The sequence below is a fragment of the Mus musculus genome, chromosome 17, assembly GCF_000001635.26.
Source record: "Mus musculus strain C57BL/6J chromosome 17, GRCm38.p6 C57BL/6J".
Lineage (NCBI taxonomy): Eukaryota > Metazoa > Chordata > Mammalia > Rodentia > Muridae > Mus > Mus musculus.
In genome coordinates this window covers 74,685,843-74,708,776 of record NC_000083.6, presented here as the reverse complement: position 1 = coordinate 74,708,776, position 22,934 = coordinate 74,685,843, and the positions used below count along the sequence as shown (strand labels likewise).

At 41.2% G+C, this 22,934-nt stretch overlaps 1 protein-coding gene across 18 annotated transcripts in view; it reads right to left on the bottom strand.

The window, feature by feature from the left end:
* Positions 1–5,420: 5,420 nt before the first annotated feature.
* The window catches only part of Birc6 (baculoviral IAP repeat-containing 6), a 175,103-nt gene continuing 157,589 nt past the window's right edge, over positions 5,421–22,934 (bottom strand). For 16 of the 18 annotated variants that reach the window (XM_006523518.3, XM_006523520.3, XM_006523522.3 and 13 more), the window contains 8 exons: positions 19,414–19,559; positions 18,309–18,419; positions 17,558–17,775; positions 16,432–16,593; positions 15,252–15,329; positions 12,352–12,540; positions 11,258–11,392; positions 5,421–6,573 (listed from right to left, as the gene is read on the bottom strand). In XM_006523518.3, the coding sequence (XP_006523581.1) occupies positions 6,394–6,573; positions 11,258–11,392; positions 12,352–12,540; positions 15,252–15,329; positions 16,432–16,593; positions 17,558–17,775; positions 18,309–18,419; positions 19,414–19,559 (1,219 nt within the window). In that variant the 3' untranslated portion in view covers positions 5,421–6,393. Of the gene's footprint in view, positions 6,574–11,257; positions 11,393–12,351; positions 12,541–15,251; positions 15,330–16,431; positions 16,594–17,557; positions 17,776–18,308; positions 18,420–19,413; positions 19,560–22,483; positions 22,657–22,934 lie in introns of those variants that run through there. The other 2 variants (XM_006523523.4, XR_003952078.1) reach the window with 2 other exon arrangements.

The window sequence follows — 22,934 nt, the reverse complement described above, 5'->3', positions numbered from 1 at the left end:
GATTAAAGGCTACCACCATCTGGGTAAGTACATTTTTAAGTCAAAAGGTTTCTTCCGAGAAGTTACTATGGGCAAGACTGTAAGGCTCAGTACTCCTGTCCTGCCTCCTCCCTCCACCCTCGACCCTATCACTACCATGGACACTTAAAATTCATTAATGGAAGGGTTCCAACTATGTATAGTGTTTAATTAGGGGTAAGAGAGACAAAGCATGCTTTTTCCCCATCAGGCTGTTTTAAAACATGGGTGAACATGGAGCTGCTAGGATCGATTGACCAATAGTCAAATTCCTGGATGCCTTGGTGTCAACAGTTCTTGTCTTCCGACCATTTAGGGCCTGTATATCAGAGTCCCTTCCCCCATTCTCTGCTTTCTCAGCCACCTATGGTGTATTAGTTTCATTCCCTGTTGCTATGCCAAAACAGGAATACAAGAGCAATTTAAGGGAGAATTGGTTTGGCTCGAAGACTATTATGATTGCTGGGAAGTCGAGGTGAGGGCAACTCGAAGCACACAGGCACATTACCTCCATAGTCAAGAGCAGAGAGCAACTGACCACATGAAAACCTTATTGTGCTAACTGGGCCTTGAGTATGTGTGTCAGGGGGCAGGGTATGGTATTGCTACCCACAATGCTCAGGTCTTTTCATCTCCATTAGCATAATCGAGACTTGACCTTGGGGCAACCACATCTAGGCAATCCCCAGCTGAGCCTCCCTTCCCAGGGATGCTACATTAAAACCCACAGTCACTTACAGCTTCACTAACTCAGAATGAGCCTATGGCGTCCCACCTTAGGCAGAAGGTGGATTTTCTAGCATTGTGATGTCCCCTAGCTGCAGAAAGCATGCAGCCATCTCCCAGCTTCACAACCCACCGAGAACTTTGAACTTAGCGCCTCAGCTAGGCTCGGGGAGAATTGGCCAATCCATGGAAGATTCCTGAGAACAAAGTTGGTTAAACCAGTCCCACCCCTAAATGATGGATTTTTATCTGGAAGAGGCGGCTTCGTGACAGGTTACCAATCAGTCAACACATTGCAAGGCTGGTCACAAGTACTAGGATTGACAATGAAATACAAAAAATTTCACATTTTATATTTTTCAGTATTTTCCCAATTTTCTGTGGTATACATTGAAGTTGAAACCAAAATGAACCTGCAGCCCTACTGGAACTGGCCCTGTAGAACAGGCTGACCTTGAACTTAGAGATCTGCCTACCTCTGCCTCCTGAGTGTGGGAATGGAAGGTGAGCCCCACCACCCAGCTCAGAACACTCATTCTTTTAAGATTTAGTTTTGCACACACATGTGTATGCCACATGTGTGATGTGCACAGAGACCCGAGGAGTGTGTCAGATATCCTGGAACTGGAGTTATAGGCAGTAAGTGAACCCTCTGACATGGCTGCTGAGAGCCAAAGCCATGTCCTCTGGAAGGGGAACACATGCTCCAATGAGCCATTTCTTCAGCCCCCTAGAGGAGTGTTTTCCAATCCATGTGTCAAGATTCCCTGAGTTTGCATATCCTGCATACCATATGTTTACATTATGACCCACAACAGTAGCAAACTTAGTTATAAAGTAATAACAAATTAATTTTATGGTTAGGGTATCCACAACATGAGGCATTAGAGGGTCACAGCATCAGGAAGGTTAAGAACCACTGGTCTAAGAGTCGTTTTAATTTGGGTAAAACTAGTGTATGGCAAAACAATGTATCTGCAGAAATTTACCAGTTAAGTTAGCATGGGCTCTGGGAACAGACCCAGATGCAGACCCAACAAGCTCTGGGTTAATGAGCATTACCCAAGTCAGGTTCCCAGGTCACTACTGATCTATAGTGACCCAAGCACACAAGGTGAGTTTGAACACAATTCTTTGCTTATTTTGGCAATGTTGAACCTTGTATATGCTAAAGGCCCCCTATCACTGACTGCTACCCACATCTTCCTGCCTCATAAAAGAATTAGCCTAACAGAAGAGATAGCCAAAAACTGAGTCATCACCACAATTTGCATTAGGCACATTAACTAGAATATCTCACCTCAGTTAATTTTATCCCACATAAGTAAACCTATTAGATAACAATGACCAAAAAAATAATCATTTTATACATTAGTCTGATAAAAGATTTTGATTTTAATGCTACAAAAATTTTATTTTGTTCTATTTTAGATTCTAATTTCATATGTGTTATGTGTTAGCCTGCATGCAGGTATATATACCATGTAGGCCCACATAGGCCTGAAGAGAGAACTGGATCCCCTGGAATTGGAGTTAAGAGATGGCTGTGAGCCATGAGGTAGGTGCTGAGGACCAAATCCTGGTCCTCTCTGCAAGAGCAGTAAGTGCGCTTAAGCACTCTACTGTTTCAAGTCCTGAGAGAGGGCTGTAAATCCTTTTCCAGGTCTCTTTGCTGCTGGCAGCTACTCCTCAATGGTCTTTTTTTTTTTTTTTTTTTTTTTTTTTTTTTTTGCCTTTAAAAACTAAAAATTGTGAGGAACAAATTATGCCTTTGGGGCTGGAGTATAGCTCAATGGTAGAGACCTGGCTGAGAACAGGTAACGCAGTGGGTGGGTGGGTGGGGCACACACCAGAGGAAGACACAACTTTTTTTTTTTTTTTTTGGTTTTTCTAGACAGGGTTTCTCTGTATTGCCCTGGCTGCCCTGGAACTCACTCTGTAGACCAGGCTGGCCTTGAACTCAGAAATTCTCCTGCCTCTGCCTCCCAAGTGCTGGGATTAAAGACGTGCGCCACCACGCCTGGCAAGACACAACTTCTACAGAGGTAATTTCAGATCATAAACACACTGCTTTAAACCACTGCCATCCACACTTCCCAAAGTTCTTCATACACTCTTGGAATCGGATGGTCTGTTGTTTTGCTCTGCCCCTTTCTCTACCCTAGTTTCTCAGCTCAAAAACGGAATTTGTTCTCTTATCAACAAATATATGCCTTTCTCCAAGCTCTGTCAAGAGCCTCCTCCTGTCCACCGTTTGCGCCTGAGGTGATAATCTATCACACATGGACTCTGGAGTCACAGCAGTAGGCAGAATGCTATGACCCCAGTCAAAACTGCCTGAGAGCTTTCCAAATCACCCAGGATGCTGAAGAGCCTGACAGCAGCTACTTCTCCAACATTTTTATCAGCACTCTTCAGTCCTCAGAATGTCTTCCTCCAGGAAGGCCTTCCTGCTTACATCACTTCGATACCTGTCAGTATTATTAGTCCTAACGACTCTCCCCCATACTCCCAACAGACCCTTGTAAGTAACTCTCAAAAGAACTTACCACAATTGCCTCGTCTTCATACCTTACACAAAGCGATCACTTCAATGTTCCTGGGCTGGGCCAGATCCCACATACACTTACCTCAGTGTAATCTGTTTCCAATTATTTCAACATTTGATATGCCTGCACAAACCATAGAATGAGAGAGGTGGTTCTCTCCATTCACCATTTAGGATTCAAACTCAGGTTGTCACGCTTGGCAATAGGCTCTTTTATCCACTGAACCATCTTACCTGCTGCCTGTGCCTTCTGGTGTTTGTAAATCATTTATTGGCTCTGATAATGGCATTGTTGCTTTCTAACACTTTCCCATTTCTTTTTTTTTTTTTTTTTTTTTTTTTTTTTTTTTTTTTTTTTGAAAGATTCATTCTTTTTTTTTTTTTTTTAAGATTTATTTATTTATTTATTACATGTAAGTACACTGTAGCTGTCTTCAGACCCTCCAGAAGAGGGAGTCAGATCTCATTACGGATGGTTGTGAGCCACCATGTGGTTGCTGGGATTTGAACTTCGGACCTTCGGAAGAGCAGTCGGGTGCTCTTACCCACTGAGCCATCTCACCAGCCCCCACTTTCCCATTTCTAACAATGAGGGGTGATGAAAAGAAATCGACTTGACAGTAGCTCTTAACATTCATGCCAAATTAGAATGGGGCCCTAACCAAAGGGGACACACACACACACACACGCACACTTACTTTCTTTCTGTGTTTCATGTGCACACAACTGTGAGGATGTCAGAGGCAGTTTTCTTTTTCCCCATGTCAGGGTTTCTCTGTGTAGCCCTGGCTGTCCCAGAACTAAGTAGACCAAGTTGGCCTCCAACTCAGAGGTTTGCTTGCCTCTGCCTCCTGAGTGCTGGGATTAAAGGGGTGTGCCACCATAATCACTAACTTTTTAAGTCTTACTTTGAGGTCTTATTTTTTTTTTTTTTAAAGATTTTTTTATTTATTATATGTAAGTACACTGCAGCTGTCCTCAGACACTCCAGAAGAGGGCATCAGATCTTGATCTCGTTACAGATGGTTGTGAGCCACCATGTGGTTGCCGGGACTTGAACTCCGGACCTTCGGAAGAGCAGTCGGGTGCTCTTTCCCACTGAGCCATCTCACCAGCCCTGAGGTCTTATTGTTTGGGCAACTTTGTCATATACATAAAGGCTACCCAACCTGCCACCTTCTCAGTGGGGTGACTCTTTGGTCTTCACCTCCCATCTCACCATAGGAATCGGGATGCAGGCCACCCCATTCAGCTTTGCTCTTTTAGAGATTATTCGACTCACTTTTACTTGTTTGTGTGAGATGGGGAACGAGAATGGAACTTTGTTCTTCAGGCAGAGACACAACTGGCACTGTCCACTCGGACCTCTGACTTACGTGGGTTCCTAAAATCTGAACTGACTGTCAGCCTAGCTCAGCAACTGCTTCACATCCACTGAGCCACTTCAAGTGCTTTAACTTCCTATTAACGATAGTTTTAGATGTAGAGTCTACCTAGCATGCCTGCATAGGACACGTGTTTCTTGTCGTACACTTATTTTGCCACCGTCATTTTGGTGCAGTTTAACTGCACACTATATTTTTAAAATGACAGTTTCAGCCATTGCTTTCTTTGCCCAGCTGCCTTCTGCTCATGATGCTTAAAGAGTTTGGGACCTCAGACACAAAGGAAGGGGAATCATGCTCCTTAACACTGCTTTCCATTTTTCTTTACATCCTCAATTCTTAGAATTGTGATTCTTTCTCCTTACCCCAATTTTTGAGGCAGGGTCTCAGACTGTATTTTCTGAGCAAACTCTATACCTCAATCTTCCCAGGCAGGGATGTATAAGGAACGATGCCAGGCTGCCACCTCTATATAAATATTAATAGTCACGTCAGCTCTTCCTTTTTCTACTTTCTTCAGACAGGGTCTTTCTAAATAGCCCTGGTCGTGCTGGAACGTGAAATGTGAAGAAAAGACTGTCCCATATGGGATTATAACTGAGTGCCACTGCGTGCAGCTTTCAGCTTTCTTTACAATAACTGGTCTTACAAAAACATCCTCTTTTCCCCCACGCTCAAGTTTCAAAAAGTTTTCCTGTAGAAATACCATTGCACACCATGGCAACTATTTTAGAAACAAGACATACTAATTTACCTACATTTTTATTTATTGGCTCTAGGAAGAATTTGCATGAAAACGAGCCTGTATGGCAGGTACAGAACGTACTGTAACAGCACCAGAGAGGCCCAGCCTCTCTCCTCTACAGAGCCTCCATGTTGATACATACATGTGACTTCAGGAACAAACCCACACAGTCCAGGAATAAGAGGAGCCCTTGAGGAAAACAGTTTAAAGCGACTTTTCCAATTGACCATACCTTTTCATATAGTAAATTCAAATAATGGATACATTCAGAGGCCCAAATGTTTGGCATAGAATAAAATCATGTTCATTTATTTTTTTCTGCATCTTAGAAGGCATAAAATTAAATATGTTGAATGTAATAAATTCATCCATACAAGTGCAAGTCTCCAGCTATAGTGCATTTTATGGCAGATTTATTACTTAAAAATGTACCAGTAAATCAAAAAAGAGGGGCTATGTCTGTTTAACTTTTATTAAAGTGTATGTAGGAAGTCTTCAGAAATCAAATATGAGCATGAAGATATGGCCAAACAAAATCTATCAAATTCAGTGAAAAGTTGCTGACTTTAAATAGTAGTTGTAAGAATGACCAATATATATTCTTTGTTAACAACCTCTCACTCTACAGTAAAAAAAAAAAAAAAAAAAAAAAAAAGATAAACATTCAGTAACCATTCTTTCCTAAGGTAGTTTCCCTTATAGATCAGTGATTTATCCATTTTTTTGTATACACAAATTTGTTGAACATACCAATCAGTGGTTCTCACAATTGAAAAATAAAAGCACAAAAAAGTTTACACTCTTGTACAGGTAAATCAAAGATCACCTTGAATTAAACTGGATCTCCTTAAGGGCATAGTATAGTTTCAGTTTCATTACCTATTACATAATTAGTTTCTTACATACAAATATTGACATATTTGGCTTGTGCTTCGAAGCCTTTGTGTCTACGAAATCCACATCAATGCAGCTCATAATTGGAAGTCACTGGGGAGGTCTTTGCTGCTGCTGGGATTGACATGGTCGTGGGTTAGAGTGTCTTCAGCACCTGCTGTGGCCCTGCACACCGGGGAGGCATCCTCAATGTCCGGATCTAAGCCTTCAGGGCAGGGAAGTTTCAGTAGCTCTTCTCGGAGCTGAGCAGTGTGGCGCTAGGTAGAGAAAATCGCTAATATCAGAAGTGTGAACAGTGTGATTCTTGCCTATCACTGAGACAACTTGGTTTTAACATACTTCAGTATCGAGTACAAATCTTTACTGTCTTCTTATGGCAGCCATTTAAAACACAGTAAACAAAACTCTCAAGGATCCCCAAACTAGGGGCTAGAGAGATGGTTCAGAGGTTAAGAGCACTAGCTATTTTTCATGAGGACCCTGGTTCAATTCCCAGCACCCACATGGTAATTCACACCTGTCTGTAACTCAAGTTCCAGGGCTCACACCACCCCCATATGCATATACATGCAGGCAAAATTCCTAAACATAGAAATTAATTCCAGATGTTGAAAAGCTCAGAGTAAGCTGGGTGTGGTGGCGCCTTTAATCCCAGCACTTGGGAGGCAGAGGCAGGCAGATTTCTGAGTTCGTGGCCAGCCTGGTCTACAAAGTGAGTTCCAGGACAGCCAGGGCTACACAGAGAAACCCTGTCTCAAAAAACCAAAAAAAAGAAAAAAGAAAAAAAAAAAAGAAAAGAAAAGCTCAGAGTTACATTCTATCCAGCTACAAAAGACTAAACTCCACCTCCTCAAGAACACAGTACAGTTCCACAGGATCAGCATCAACAATGACTTACAAACATCAATAGTTTGATATACATATTCTTTTAAATTAAAGACAGTAATTCCTTGTGCTGTCACAGATGCCAACTCTGAAAAGGACAACTGAACAAACTAAAATATACCCAGATTGGGTGTTGATTGAATAGTGCAGCACTTCTCTGGCACGAGCAAGGCTTTGGATTTGACCTTTAGTACTCGGAGGGTGGGTGGGGGGAAGATACTACACACCACATAATATACAACCACCAAACAAAAACCTAAACTACAAAATACAGCCCACATATACACTGCTATTTTTGCAAGTGGAAATGAGCGGGCTTCAATAGCAGGGCCCTCTGCAAACTCTGCAAAAGTTTCTACACTGTTTCACTCTAACTCAGGAGAAACAGGAGAAATACTTTTATCATTCAGATTTTAAAATTTTAAACACAAAAAATAATATCTAGAGACTAAATAATTGTGTTATCACATCTTGCCTTAGAATATAAGAGTGATTGGACGCTTATAGCACATTGAAGTCTTTCAAAGGACAGTTTATGATGACTAGAAGAGGAAACTAGCTGGTTTTGGGAGTGTATTTGTATAGGCACTGCACGTGAGAAGATTTAGGACAACTTGAAGTAGTCAGTCTTTTCCTTTGCCCCACGTGGGTCTCAGATCAAACTCAGGTCATCAGGCATGGTGGCAAAGCCTTTAGTCACCGAACCATCTGGAAGCCCCACTACGCAGTTTCCACAGAACAATCTTTACATGTAAAAGATGCTCTGGTAATCACTAACTAAACAAGGGCAAGGAGCATGATGCAGATACTCTTGTGTGAAGCCTGAGGACTAGATGAAGGTGGGACAGATAGAGAAAGGTTGAGGCCATCATACATTATCAGCCACTTGCATGGGTTTAAAGCATATTGTCATACTTGAAACTTTAAAACTCTCCAGCACTGATTTCTTCCCACTGTGATAATAATCCTGACTAAGGAAGGAGTAGAAACATCCCACTATTACTATTATGAGAACTTGGGAGTGGGATACTGTAAGTCTTATTAGGAACTCAAGCTGTCATACGTCCTTCCTTGACTAGCCTTCTTCAGCAAAAATGTAATAAAAAATGTAATAAAAACCTTCACCAGTTTGGAAATAAAGGACTTGTAAGTCAGAGTGGCACTGGGGAGACAGAGGAAGGCAGATCTGAGTTTGAGGGCATCTTGGTGTACATAGTTAAGATCCAGGCCAGCCATGAGTACAAAGGAAACAAACAAACAAAAATAAAAAACATCCTTCGAAATAATACAATAAAATAATTTCAGGTAAAAGCCAACGCTGCAATAACAGAGCAGCAGCCACAGCTAGACGGCAGGTGGTGAGGGTGTATGTGAGCAAAGTTGCAGCTGAACACTTATCCAGGGAGGATCAATCCAGCGAGCACCAGGAAGAAGAGATAAGACTGAAGGGTCTCCCATTGAGCACTTGAACTAGGTGAAGGGAGTTAAGCAATGTCTACATATCTTCGAGAAAAGGGCAGTCTGGAAATTAAGTGTAGGAAGCTGAGAGAATCTATCTGAAGGGAGGCACAGTCCTGCTCTCCATGTTTAATGAGGGCGCCTATGAGAGACCACTAGGAACACAAGTCAGGGGACGAAGGAGACTTTGTTTGAAGGATCACATTTTAACTGATTGATTTTGTTTTCCTGTCAACTTCATGCATGTATGAGTCCCGATGTTCTCTCCACCCTCCCTCCTGTCCCTATCAAACTGCCTCATCCCTACCATCCCTTTTTCAGATCCATGACGTTTAGGTTTGTCTTATGAATAAATGCCTAACATTTCAAGCCCAACGACCACAAGAGAAAGTGAGGCAGCTATAAATTGGATCTCAGAAAAAAGTGAAAGGAAATTAAACAAGGAACAGGGAGAAAGAGAACAGTTTATGATGACTAAAGGAGGGAAGCGCTAGTAAGCAGTGGGTGGGTGTGTTCATGAGTAACCTCAGTGTGCGTCAGGTTGAGGAAGGCCTCCAGCAGTGAACGTGGAGTGAAACATAAATGGAGAGGAGACGGCAGGCATGGTGTAAGGAGAGAGAAGAGACCTACAAGTTTATACATGCACAAGTCCTTGCTCCTGCTTGGTGCAGAACACAAACTGGTTTCCAGTATTGGACATAACAGAACTAGCATAGATCAGCAAAGTGTTCTCTCCTCAGACAGCTGCCTCACTAGCCAAGGGTGGTCTTGAGTTCCTACCCTCCTGTACAGAGATGCACAGTGCTGGAACGGACACGCACGGACAGTTGTGGCTCTAAAGTCTCCATAATGTAAAACCTTCAACTGGATAAAAAAGTGGCAGAGCAGAAAAGTCAATGCACATGACCCAGAACCTTGGTGGCTTCAGTAACCACCAATCCCTGGCGGTCTGAGCTCATCCATTCATTTTCCTTATTTGGAAGCAAATCCTCCCAGATATCATACAATGTGTCACTCATAAATATTTCTGAACTGGAAAAATAAGGAAACACACCTGAAAAACTAGCATTCTTATTATCAGCTATTTACTTGTTTTAGTACTCAGCACTGGCTATCTGGGAACCCACCCTAGCCAGGTACAGGGATTAAAGGTGTATGCCACCACAGCTGACCACCTCCATCTTTTCAAGGACTGAAAAACAAAGAGGAAAGGAACCAGGAGGGAAGGAGACCACCACACGCACAGAAGGCAGGAGGGACGGAAAACAATGCATGGCAGAGAATGAAAGGATTATATGGAAGCAGCAAAATGGGTGGCTGTACAAAGAATGAGTCCCATGTATGGGAAAAATTCTGCAAAGCCACTGCATCTTCATTTCCCTCAGGGAATGCTCAAGTAAAACCAACTGCCTACCTTCCACAAATCTGACTGCTCTCACATTGGTTATTCCCAACCAGCTATTAGAGGCCCTCCATCTTGTACCTTCTTCTTCATACCAATAGCAAGAAATAAAATTATGTAAGGCAAGAGGCATAAGGTAAGGCTAAAGGATTAAAGACAAAACTCATGTGGACAATCTCTAGGATGTGCCAGAGACCTGGGATGAAGAGAGGGTCTCAGAGAGTCTAATAGGGTAACTCTAGCTGAGATTTCTAGCAGAGGGGATATGGATCTTGAAGTGGCTGCTTCTTGTAGCCAGGCAGGACTCCCTGTAGAAGGATAAGGACAGCAAACCATCCACAAAGCCTTCAATGCAAAATGTACCCTGCCTACAAGATGTGCAGGGACAGAGATAGAGCAGAGTCTGAGGGAATGGCTAACCAATGACTGCCCCAAATTGAGACCCATCTCATGGGTGAGAACCAATCCCTGACACTATTAATGATATTCTGCTATGCTTGCAGACAGGAACCTAGCATAACTGACCTCTGTCCCGGCAGCCAAAGGAACGAGATGCAGAGACTCATAAACAAACATAAGATGGAGCTCGGGAGTCTTAGAGAAAAGTTGGGAGAAAGATGGAGGGATCTGAAGAGGACAGGAACTCCACAGGAAGACTTACAGAGTCAACTAACCTGGACCTTGGGGGCTCCCAGAGACTGAATCACCCACCAAAGACAGAGCACAGGCTGGACCTAGACCTCCTACATACATGTAGCAGATGAGCAGCTTGGTCTTCATGCAGGTACCCCAAACAACTGGAGCACGGGTTGTCTATGAGCCTGCTGCCTGCCTGCTTGTCTGTGGATCCCATATCTAAACGACAGTCTTGTCTGCTAGAGAGGATGTACCTAGTCTGCAGCAACTTGATGTGTGGGGCTGATACCCAGAGGGACCTTCTCCTTCTAAAGGGGGTGGGGGAGGAGAGGAAGGGCTGCTATTGAGTTGTAAATAAATAAATTAGAACAAAACTAAACAAACTTCATGGACCCAATACCTCGCCAACCCCTGAACCCTGTCACACTTTTGGGCTCAGGTCCTGTAGTCACTTTTAATTGAAGAAGTTCTGTGAAAGCTATTGCAGCCATCTATACACTTTCTGTAACACTGCTCTTCTTTGGGAATTCCCGAGTCGATGACTTCATAACCAAGCTCACCTTGAGAGCAGCTGCATGGTGAGACATGGTCCTGCCCACCCGCTTGTCACTGCTGTACTGCTGGATGTCTGCAATCCACTCCTCACACTGGGCCATGAGCTCAATTCTCTTCAAGTAAAAATGTTTGTGTATAACCTTGAAAATAAAAACAACAACAGAGCATGTCTACACATCAAAAAGTCAAAGTTTATGGCATTACTAAAACAAAAATTTTAGATACTGCAATGTTTATCTGTCCAGAAAATCTGGTTTCCTGTGTTCTCCATCATTTCAAATCCGGTTCAGGACATCAGACGGCACACACTGAAACACTCAATTCTACTATGGTAAGGATACCTAACTTCAGATTCTAATGTCTTCCCATCACATAAAATAAATGGGAATAAATCAGCAAGGAAAAAAAAGGTTTTCAACATACTGGCAGCAGAAAACATTTTGCCTTTTAAATAGAACTCAGGGACTGAAGAGATGGCTCAGAGTATATAGCTCTACAAAAGATCTGCTTAGTTCTCATCACCATGTCAGGAGGCTCCCACCCACCTGTTAAGTCAGGCTTCTCTAGGCATTTGAACTCACGTGCACACACATCCAACCCCAAACAAAATTAAAAAAAAAAAAAAAAAAACTCTAAAAGAGACTGCACAGAAATCTAAATACTTTTTAAAAAATATTTACAAATTACATTTATTTTTTATTGTAGGTACGCATGTATACCATAGCACATATAGAGGGCAAAGGCATTAGTTTTCTCCTATCATGTAGGTGGTTTCAGGAATCCAACTCTGGTGGTTAGGCTTGAAGGAGAGCGCCTTTACCCACTGAGCCAGTACTAAATTATCTACTCACCAAATGTGTACCTGCAAGCAATCATGCCAAAGTAAAGTTTAAATAAAAAGGTTCCACGGGAAAGTCTGGTGTCTTTCAGGATATGTGGGTTTAAACCTTACTAACTGCACTTTGTTATTAATGACTTCAGGATTAATTGCTAGTTATAAGAAGCAAAGCTTAGTATAGCAGATTCTGTAAGTTTACAGTATATAATACTAACAACCTCTCCTCAAATGTCTACAAGTACTTAACTCCATCCAACATACTTCTTTAAAGCACGGTGAAGGATTTCTGATTTGTTCTAGCATAGCCCATTTAACCGTTGCTTGTCGGATGTTCCCATCGTATTCTCGAGAGCTCTGTGTACCACTGGGAGTGCCTCTAGACCGTTCATATCCTGGTTCATTGAAGTAAGGCTCAGCTACTAATATAAGGGACTGGACAGAAACCAACACCTGAGGAATAGAAGAAAGTCCAAGTTATTAAGAGACAGACAGGTTTACTGCAAATAAACTGCTATCCTGCTTCACCTCCAAGGAGTCTCTATAAGCATGTTTCCACAGTTTCTGGTATAAAACAAAACAAAACTAATAAAACCTGCCTATGTCTGATTCTCAGCATATGTATATGGTGGTCATACAAACATGGAGGCAAAATATCCATACACACTCTCTCAGCTGAGTCATGGCTATTAGGGTAAGCTCAAGGCCAACCGAGGCTGCACAGTGAACTCCAAAATGATGTGTGTTAAAGTCCAAGACCCTACCCTAAAAAATGATAGACAAACAAACAAAAAGCTCTACAAAGTTAGCTACACCAAAATATCATGTTTTATAAATCAATCAGTCAGTCAGTCTGTCTGTCTGTCTACCTATAGGCAGAGTCTCACTGTGTTGTTCTAGCTGGCCTGGAAGGAGCAATGTATACCATTGGTGTTCTGTTGTTGTTTTGTATAACAAAGCTTTCAAGAATATTTCATACTTTCTCTTCTATGATATTTAGTGCATAAGGTTTTATGTTGCGGTCCTTGATCCACTTGTCAATAAAGGAGAGTTTTCTTCTATTTCAAATCTGAGACTCCCCAGAGAGCTTTTAAAACATTGGTTAGTTCTATCATTTGCTTTGTTTGTTTGTTGGAGACAGGGTTTCTCTGTGTAGCCCTGGCTGTCCTGGAACTCACTCTGTAGACCAGGCTGGCCTCGAACTCAGAAATCTGCCTGCCTCTGCCTCCAAACTACTGGGATTAAAGGCATGTGCCACCACTGCCCGGCTCATTTGCTGTTTTAAAATATTTTTTCCTCTTTTACTTACATGAATAGGGTATACAATTCAATTTCTACAAAAGCAGAGAAAAGAATTAAGTCAAATTCTTAACACAAACCTACAATTTAAAACCCAACTTATTTTGAAAAATCGCTTTTAGATGAGATGTTGTAGTCCCAAATTACTTTCAGCCAGGTGTGGTACATGCCTTTAGCCCCAATACCCAAGAGGAGGGGAAGGAGGACATCTAAATTTCAGGCCAGCCAGTGTAACATAATGTGACCTAGTCTCAAAACAAATAAACAAAAAACTGACACCAAAACCAAAACAACATTTAAAAAAGAAAAAAGAGAAAAAAAGGAAAAAAAAAAAAAACTTAAAATTTTAACCCAGAATTGTTCCTGTCTAAAGGAAATGCAGGGACAAAGAGTAGAGAGCAGAGACTGGAGAAAAGGACACCCAGAAACTGCCCCATCTAGGGATCCAACCTATCTGCAGACACCAAACCCAGACACTATTGCTGATGTCAAGAAGCGCTTGCTGCTAGGAGCCTGGTATAGCTGTGCCCTGAGAGGCTCTGCCAGTGTCTGACCAAGACAGATGTGGATGCTCGCAGCCAACCATTGCACTGAGCATGGGGACCCCAGTGGAAGTGCTAGGGGAAGGAATGAAGGAGCTGAAGGAGTTTGCAACCTTCAATAATAGGAAGAACAATAATATCAATTAACTGGAGCACCCAGAGTTCCCAGGGCTCCAATTGCATAAGTAGCAGAGAATGGCCTTATCTGACATCAATGGGAGGGGAGGCCCTTGGTCCTGTGGAAGCTCGATGCCCCAGAGTAGGGGAATGCCAGGGTGGGGAGGGTGGGTGGGGAAGCACCCTCATAGAGGCTAGGGGGATGGGGTGGGGGTTGCAGATTTATGTAAATAAATAAAATAACCAATAATCTTTTTTTAAAAAAGCTTCCTACTTTACTCAAGTTAAACCAGTTAAGTCCTCTAAAGAGAATTTATTTTCACATCTCTTATCTAACACAAACTAGCATTAAAGAAAATAACCTTTTAGGATAGGTCCACTTTTAGTAGGATTACCTGGTGATAATTTTTGAAGCACTAAATTGTACATGTGAATTCAAGGTATTATATAACAACCACAACTAAGTACTGTGTCTGTGCTTCCTAAACAAACAAGTACTCTAGTAAACACATACCTCGATACACGTACACTCTACCTTTAGCTGAGGCTCTGAGTTATTTATTATAAAGTAAAAACATGAGCAGAAATGAGATATTATACAAAAGATTTTTCTTTTTTTTTTTTTGGTTTTTCGAGACAGGGTTTCTCTGTGTAGTCCTGGCTGTCCTGAAACTCACTTTGTAGACCAGGCTGGCCTCGAACTCAGAAATCCGCCTGCCTCTGCCTCCCGAGTGCTGGGATTAAAGGCATGCGCCACTGGCTTTATACAATAGATTTTATGCACTCACTTACAGAAATGCAAGCTTTCAAGATTTTTAAATCTTATATATCAAATACCCTGATAGTAAACTACAACTCTTAAATTTTATGAATTCCAGGGCATTAATTTTAGGCATCAGTTAAGTAAAAACTGTAACTAGGACCACATCATACATGAAGAAGTGGGTGGTACCAACAGTGTATTAAATTCTACTCACAAAACAGGAGACAGACCCAATTACCTTCCTGCAGCATACTGCACTTTAAGAACCTAAGAAAAGACTTGAACTTGACAAGGCTGTTTATCTTACCTCAAAACTTGAGACTTTAAACTATTATTTCCTGCCTTTAAAACAGTTTTCTATGTTTATTTTAGTCACTGATTCCCTCCCCCAACATACACAGCTCTTAGGGTGTAAGTAAATCTGTCAGAGAAACTTTGTTTACTTGCAAAAAGCTTGATGTCTGAGGGTTCCACTTCTCTTCTGGTCTTCCATGCCATGTATTCAGGATGCTTAAACAAACCTTAAGAAGAAAAGACACAATTGAACAGAATTTAAAGCAAACTGTCTCAGCTGGAAACAAAACATTATGCTCTCATGTCAAAGTGTATCTAAGTCTGTAAAAGCCCACTGCATCTTCAGATATGATCCAAACCCTTGTGGGATTATAGTTTCTTCATAAGGAAAACTCCACACAGATTACATCCATATCTGCATAGATAACATATATCTTTTTTTGTTGTTGGTTGATACAAGGTTGCTTATGTAACTCAGGCTGGCCCTCAACTAGCCATGTAGTGGAAGATGACCCTGAGTTTCTAACCCTCCTGCCTCCATTGCTATAGTGGTGATAAAAGGGAGGCAGCACCATCCCCAGTCAATGCATTAGAAGAGATTAAAACCAAGGCTTTGTGTAAGTAAGCACGCTATCAATAAACTATGTCACTAGTCCTACATAACATATTTTAATGAAACATCATACTTTTTAAAAACCCACAAGCTTTCAGTGAAATGTATTTCTTTGTCGGTGTGTGTAGGCATGCATGGTGTCAGGGGACAGTTTGAAGAGTCTGGTCTCTATCATTATGAGGGGTCAGGGACTCAACTCAGGTTGTTTATGTGTGTGCCTGGTGCCTATGGAGGCCAGAGGAGGGAGGCAGGTTTTCTGGAAAGCAGACAGTGCTCCTGACTACTGAGCCATCTCTCCAGTCTCTACAGATGCCTTCTCATGAATTTTAAAGCAGTAATACTTAGCATGGAATTTACTACTAGAATTCAATTAAACTATCCAAAATTACATTGAAAATTTAAAAGAAAAATCATCATTTCAATGTAATTTTGGCTAGTTTAATAGCATTCTAGTAGTAAATTCCCTGCTGAGTATTCCTGCTTTAATATCCACGCCAGACACTGGGTATGCTGTATTCTGAGCATTACTGATTTGTGGAAGCTCTTGTTTCGCCCTTTTCAGTTTCTTCTCTCCTATTTTCAAAGTGATCTGTCTATGCATATAGAGGAAACTAATAATGAAGAAAAAAATATCTAACCACACCAACTTTTATTTGAATCACAAACAACCTTCAGATCAGTGTGTGACCTTGAAACAAAGACCGCAGCCACCTTACCTTGCCATCATTGTAAAGGTTGGGATTGAAGCGCACACTATGACCCCCAGTTGTTTCTAGGTTCACTAGAGGAGGTGAGCTAGGATAATCTTGAGGAAAATATACATCAAACTCAAAGCAGCCATTTGCATAGGGGGTGTCCGCTGGCCCGGTTATCAGAACCTGGTGGGCATATAAACAGAGATCTGTGAGAATCATCCGCAGGAGCATCTTAGAGAACACTGCAAGAGTTGCAAGAGTGGAATCAGAAGTCAAACACACACAGAGGACTAGAAAAAGGTTTCTTCTTAGAATTAGGAGTAGCGTGGCTGCCAGGCAGTGGTGGTATACATCTTTAATACCAGCACTCAGGTGGCAGAGGCAGGCAGCGCTCTGAGTTAAGAGGAAAGCCTGCTCTAAAATGAATTCTTATTTGTATCAAGAAAGTTTACCTGAATTTTGAACTTCTTTAAAATATAAAGAACTTTTTTTTGTGTGAAATTTTCTTCTGAGTCAATTAACATACACCACCACCTGGAGAGCTGCACGTGGGCACCACTTACTATAACTGATTTATTCTGGGGGTTCTAAGCTGAAGATCTTACATGCATAGGACAGTGCTCAGAAGTCAACAGATCAATACTTTTAGCTGTCTGAGGAATGTGGACTAGTTAACATATTAATTAAATCATAAAGGTAAAGACATTTTTTCAGTACATATCAAATTAGTTTTTCTTGATAGAGTTTTCTTAGACTTTAAGATATGACAGATCACAATGTTAAAACAGAAAAGTACAAGTTATGTTATATTGCTAATACTTTATTCATAAAACTTAGATAATTAAAACCACAGACTGCTGATAAATTGAGAGAAAGACATTTCTGGTACGAGTGTGGCGCCTGGGATGACTTTATTCTGTAACTTTCCCCTCCGCCTGCACAGCATTAAGTCCTTTGCTAGCAGGCTTCAAGCTGTGAGGGAGCAAACATGCGCAGCGTCTCCTCTGGTACCGTCTTGACATGTTGTCTCATCTGCACACCCTGAACTAACATTACATCACAGCTCCTTTATGGCTGCCCCAAGTGGCCACCAGAATTTATGTTGAAATTTAAAATCTAGGAAGGGTGGGGAAAAATTGGTTTCTACCTTCATGATGTCAAGTCGCTCCTCATCACAGCGTACAAAGACACTGGAAGACGATGACAGAGGCAGTGAGGTTGACAGTGTCACCGCTTCTTGAGCCAGGCGGCGGGCTCTGGCAGCACTGTTGGCATCGTTGGCATTTTTCACCTGAGACATGTAGTGGTAATTTACTTTAAAACCCAATTTCCCATCGTCATCTTCAGAAACCATTTCAAATGTATCTAAAAGGAGATAGAAGACCAAAGTGGAGAAGGCAAACAGTTGTTATGATACCAAAGTCTAGTCTCTCTGTCCCCTAGAGGAAAGGAATGTCTCAGGGTGCGGGGTGCTGCCAGAGCAGATCCCTAGCCTGCACGGGCTCCTGGGTTCAATCCCAGCACTGCAGAATGACAAAAGAAAATCACTGTCTGCACGCTCTGCAGACCTCTTCTTGTGCTTTCTTGGTGAAAGCAAGCCATGTGCTGGAATCAGGATGAGAATGGTGACACTAAACACAACGGTCTCAAAACAGACATGGCAGAAGCTTTCATGTGCGTATAGGTAGGTGAGAGTGGAACAGAGCAATTGTTGAGGCAGCATCTTAATGGCACACAGGTTAGTCTCACAGTCACAATTCTTCTGCCTCAGGCACTAGGGTAGTGGAATCCTAGGGAAGCATCACCACCCTAGCTCAAGTCTAGAATTCCCCGAATTGCCTTAGCAGCATTGCTGGAAGAGGCCAATGGCATTGTGGCAAAGAGAAACTTCTACTTACCAAACTGCAGTTTTTTCATGACAGCCACATATTTTTCTTCAAGTGATTTTAATACTGACAGAGGTTTGGGTTTCATAACCACCTTCTTTGAGTATTCACCTAGTTTTTTTTCTGTAATATTACAAGATAAATAACATAAGTATGCATTTTTCAATGTTTTCATCAGCATATGTGAATGCTGTTTCAGTGTATATAGCAATATGTGTTTCATCATGTACAGTAATATAGATTCTGATCACATTCCACTGCCCTCTGTCCTCTTCCCACTCAGATGAATCCCTTCTTCTCAGCCAGCCCCCTGTACTCTCTCCCTGCGTCAGTAAGCTGAAAGACAATCCTCTTCTATGTATAGGTTTCACATTCCAGATTTCTACCTGAGTCCTATTTTATCACCACAGCCGTGTGCACCACCACATGCAGCTGCCTCAATTTACTGCTCCCAAACACAAGGCTTTCCAATCCCAAGACTTTCAATGAAAAGAAAAAAAGTATGTTCTTGAGCTACTACAGTTAGTCTCAGCATATATAGAAGAAATCAATTCTTATTTTAGGTTCTTTTCTTTGAGAGAGGGTCTCATTATGTGGCTCTGGCTAGCCCACAACTTGCTACTGGCTGGCCTGAAAGTCACAGAGATCATCTGCTTTCACCTTCCGAGTGCTGCAATTAAAGACATGTGCCACTACACCTAGCCAAGATGCACATTCTACAGCAAGAAATTTTTTTTTAAATCTATTAGGGTTTTTTAAAATTAAGATTTATTTATTTTATATGACATCCTGTCGTTGACACACCAGAAGAGAACATCAGATCCAATGCAGATGGTTGTGGGCCACCATGTGGGTTGCTGGGAACTGAACTCATGACCTTTGGAAGAGCAGCCAGGGCTCTTAATCGGTGAGCCATCTCTGCAGTCCCAAGAAATACTCTTAACTAAAACCTGACAAAGAACAAAACCTACCAGACAATGAATTCGTAAGTACAAGAACTTACCTGAAAAATGAGAAAAAAAAAAAACAGACAGTTCTCAATTACGTTTGTTGTGCAATAGAAAAAAATATATAATTTCATGCAATGAAAAAACCAATCATGTAGAACACTACTGGCCTTGATTGGCTTGCCGCAGATTGGCGGTGGCGGCGTGGACGATCTCAGCAGTCCTCTGGATGTCGGGGACCAGAAGCGCAAGTCCTTCGGGCTCTTGATCAGGCGCGTCCGGCTTGACTCCGGCTTTCACATTTTCCCTTTTAGATCTGAATTTGATTTTAAACATGGGAAAAATGCAAGAAAAAATTAAGTTTTAAAACTGAAAATAAAAATACAATTCAACAACAGAAATGAAAACTGACAGACTATGCGCTACATTTGTCCCATGTGATGAGCAGGGAGGCTAGTCACAGTCATTACTGCTTTGGAAGCCTAATGCTTAAGATAACAAAAGTATAGGTAGATAGTTCCTATCTAGTTAAAAGATAAAAAAAGAAATATTACATAAATATTAGGCTAAACAACCAAATGTTTGCTATGCCCTTAGACCCACACTTAGAAACCCTTAACTCTAAGTACCCAGAGGTAAAGGAACCAACTTAGTTACCACGCCTGTGGTAAACTAAGAACCTATTGTCTTTTAAAAGCCTTAGAATCAAAAGGACATAGCAATCTAAAATACTACTTGTATTCACTGAGTATGCTGATTTCTGAGAACAAAAGAACTCAGTATTTCAGAGCACACAGTAGGACCCCAAGTGAGTCTCTTACAAGACAACAAGTGCAGCTGCTATACATCTTTAACACCAAGTGGTTGTACAGAGGATCACTCTGTTACTTCTTTTCAGGATGTAAAATGACCCAACACTGTATCAAACTGTATCAAACACTGTATCAAACACTGTATCACAACAGCACAGCGTGACAGCCAAGGCTTCAGCGAACAAGACGCAGTGTCAGGTCAATGTAAGATTCACTAAAAATAAAAGTTAAGTATTTCTTTTTCTTCTATTGCAACTCTTGACACTTAATAATTAACTATAGTTTAGATCTTCAAAATAACTTATTCTTGTTAACTCAGTTTCAAAACAAACAACATAGATAAATAAAAACATAGATTTTGAAGGAAAAATCTAAACTATATGGCATTTTTTACATAAATACCTACCAACACAAAGGTTTTACCATTATATTAAAATATTTTACCCATAGTAGGCATGAAGCCACAGAGAATCTTTGTTGTTTTGAGTCAGGTTTCTCTGTGTAGCACTGGGTGTCCGGGAACTCACTCTGTAGACCAGGCTGGCCTCAAACTCAAAAGAATCACCTGCCTCTGCCTCCCCAGTGCGGGGATAAAAGGGATGTACTAGTTTGCCTGGCTGAGAATAAACTTTTAAATTTAGAATGTTGCAGAATGTAACAAAATAATATGCCATGTACAGACAAAAATGAACCTTGTCACCAAGGCAAACCTTCTCAAAAGCCATTCCTTTCGTAACTGCAGGGAGACAGGAAGTAGCAAACTAAGAAGCCGCTCTCACAGTGAGCAGAAGCAAATAAATACAGCACACAGGCACGTGCTCTCAATTTGGTTCCAATGTGTCAAAGCTGCACATGTAAACGTGTCTACTATCTCTCACCTGGAAAGGTGACCTAACTAATAAAGTAAAATGTGTCACTGAAACACTGTCCTTGTCTTTCCTCACACATAAGAAGTCAAGGAAAACAAATGGCTACTTTCTTTTGTCACCCAGAAACTAACTTAGCATCTGTTGAGACTGTACAGCACCGCAGTGTCAATCTCAATGCATGTACCTATGTACCTACACATGAGCACACCCATGCTTACCAGTAAGCAGAGAACAGGCAAGGGTTTAAAGCTGAAATACCAGATACTTCTACTTCTCGAGTAAACCAAAGACACGGTGTCTCGTAATTCTGAAGTACACTTTAGCCTACAGCTCAACAGGAATACAGGCCCTTCCTTCCTTCCTTCCTTCCTTCCTTCCTTCCTTCCTTCCTTCCTTCCTCTTTCTTTTTTCTAAAGATTTTTTATTCTATTTATATGAGTACACTGTAGCTGTCTACAGACACACCAGAAAATGGCATCGGATCCCATTACAGATGGCTGTGAGCCACCATGTGGGTGCTGGGATTTGAACTCAGGACCTCTGGAAGAGCAGTCAGTGCTCTTAACCGCTGAGCCATCTCTCCAGCCCAATACTGGCCATTTCTTAACGAAGAAACGATTCCTGTGGAAAAACTCAAATAGGCTGTCAACTGTAGCTATGTAAAGTTGTAATAATCGACTCAAATGCTAAGGGTCAAGAACGTGGGAAGGTTCTGTACAATAACTTCCCTTGATTTACAACGACTTTCCCTTCCCAATTATAACTAATTCTCATTAAGCTTAAATAGTGAGCTACTAAGACACTGGATAATAAGGAAGTGGGAAGTTATTTGGGAAAACATTTGTTTTTAGCTAAAAAAAAAAATTTAGATGATACTTAAGTCTTAAGCAGCTGATCTACGGTATTTAAAAAAGATTTCAGTCTAATGTATTTCACCAAGATAAGAAGGAAGATACGAAAAGCTCTTTTTTTCCCCCAGAAATGTATATTCTTTTTGAAAAAACATCCTTCAATGTGGAGCCTGAACTACATCAATGAATTAAGTGCTTTATTGTATTTACCAGTCTGACATGAAGGTTATATTGGGGAAACCACTAATTTTTAATTCCTACTCCTGGATAGACTGATTTCTTAATTGCAATTTTTAGAGGAAGATTACTGATAGGCTATTATAAGAGTATTAGCAGGATAGTAAGTTTTATGTTTATGTTTTTTTTAAACCAACTTTAAAAGCAGTTCAAGAATCTAGAAATTTAAGAAAACTTACACCAAGTTCATAAAAACAATTACTTCACATTGAAGATGATGGTAGAATCATCACAAAGGTGTATTTTAGACTTTTACACAGGTTATCAAAGACTTCTTACTGTCAAAAACTTACATAAAAAAAAAAAACCTCCAAATGATGATAGGATTTTCAAGTAGAGAAAGGATAAGCCCTACCTGCCTATCAGTGATCGCTGCCACTCACTGTCTGACAGAAGTCCCTTCTTGTTCTATACAAGTTGCAGATTACTGTCAACCCATATGTAGGCCCAGCTCATGAAAAAAGGCCATACCTTAGCTCACATCCTGAAGTCTGTGTGAAAAGCTATTTGAGTTCAAGGCACCTAGCTGGAAGGAGGTCTCTGAGACTGACAATGGATCCAACATGGTAAGAGCAATCAGCGACGGCCGCTACCATGGCATCCGCTGCTTTGTGCATACGTTGAATCTGGTTGTGATCACTGCCCTGAAGAAATATGAGGAAGCAACTGAAGTTTCTACTATTATAAAAAATTATCTGTATACATTTGCCTCTACACTGTGAATTCCATCTAAATAGCTAATAAAGTAAGGTTTGACTCCATGGAGAAAGTCTGAACTAGGATGTGAGCAAAATGGGCAGATTTAAAAAAAAAAAAAAAACAAAAAAAACAGAAATACAACAAAACAAAACTTCTGGGGCCAGTAAGACTGCTTGGTTGGTAAAGGAACTGGTTTGTGCCTGCTAGTCTAAGCTGCACAGTG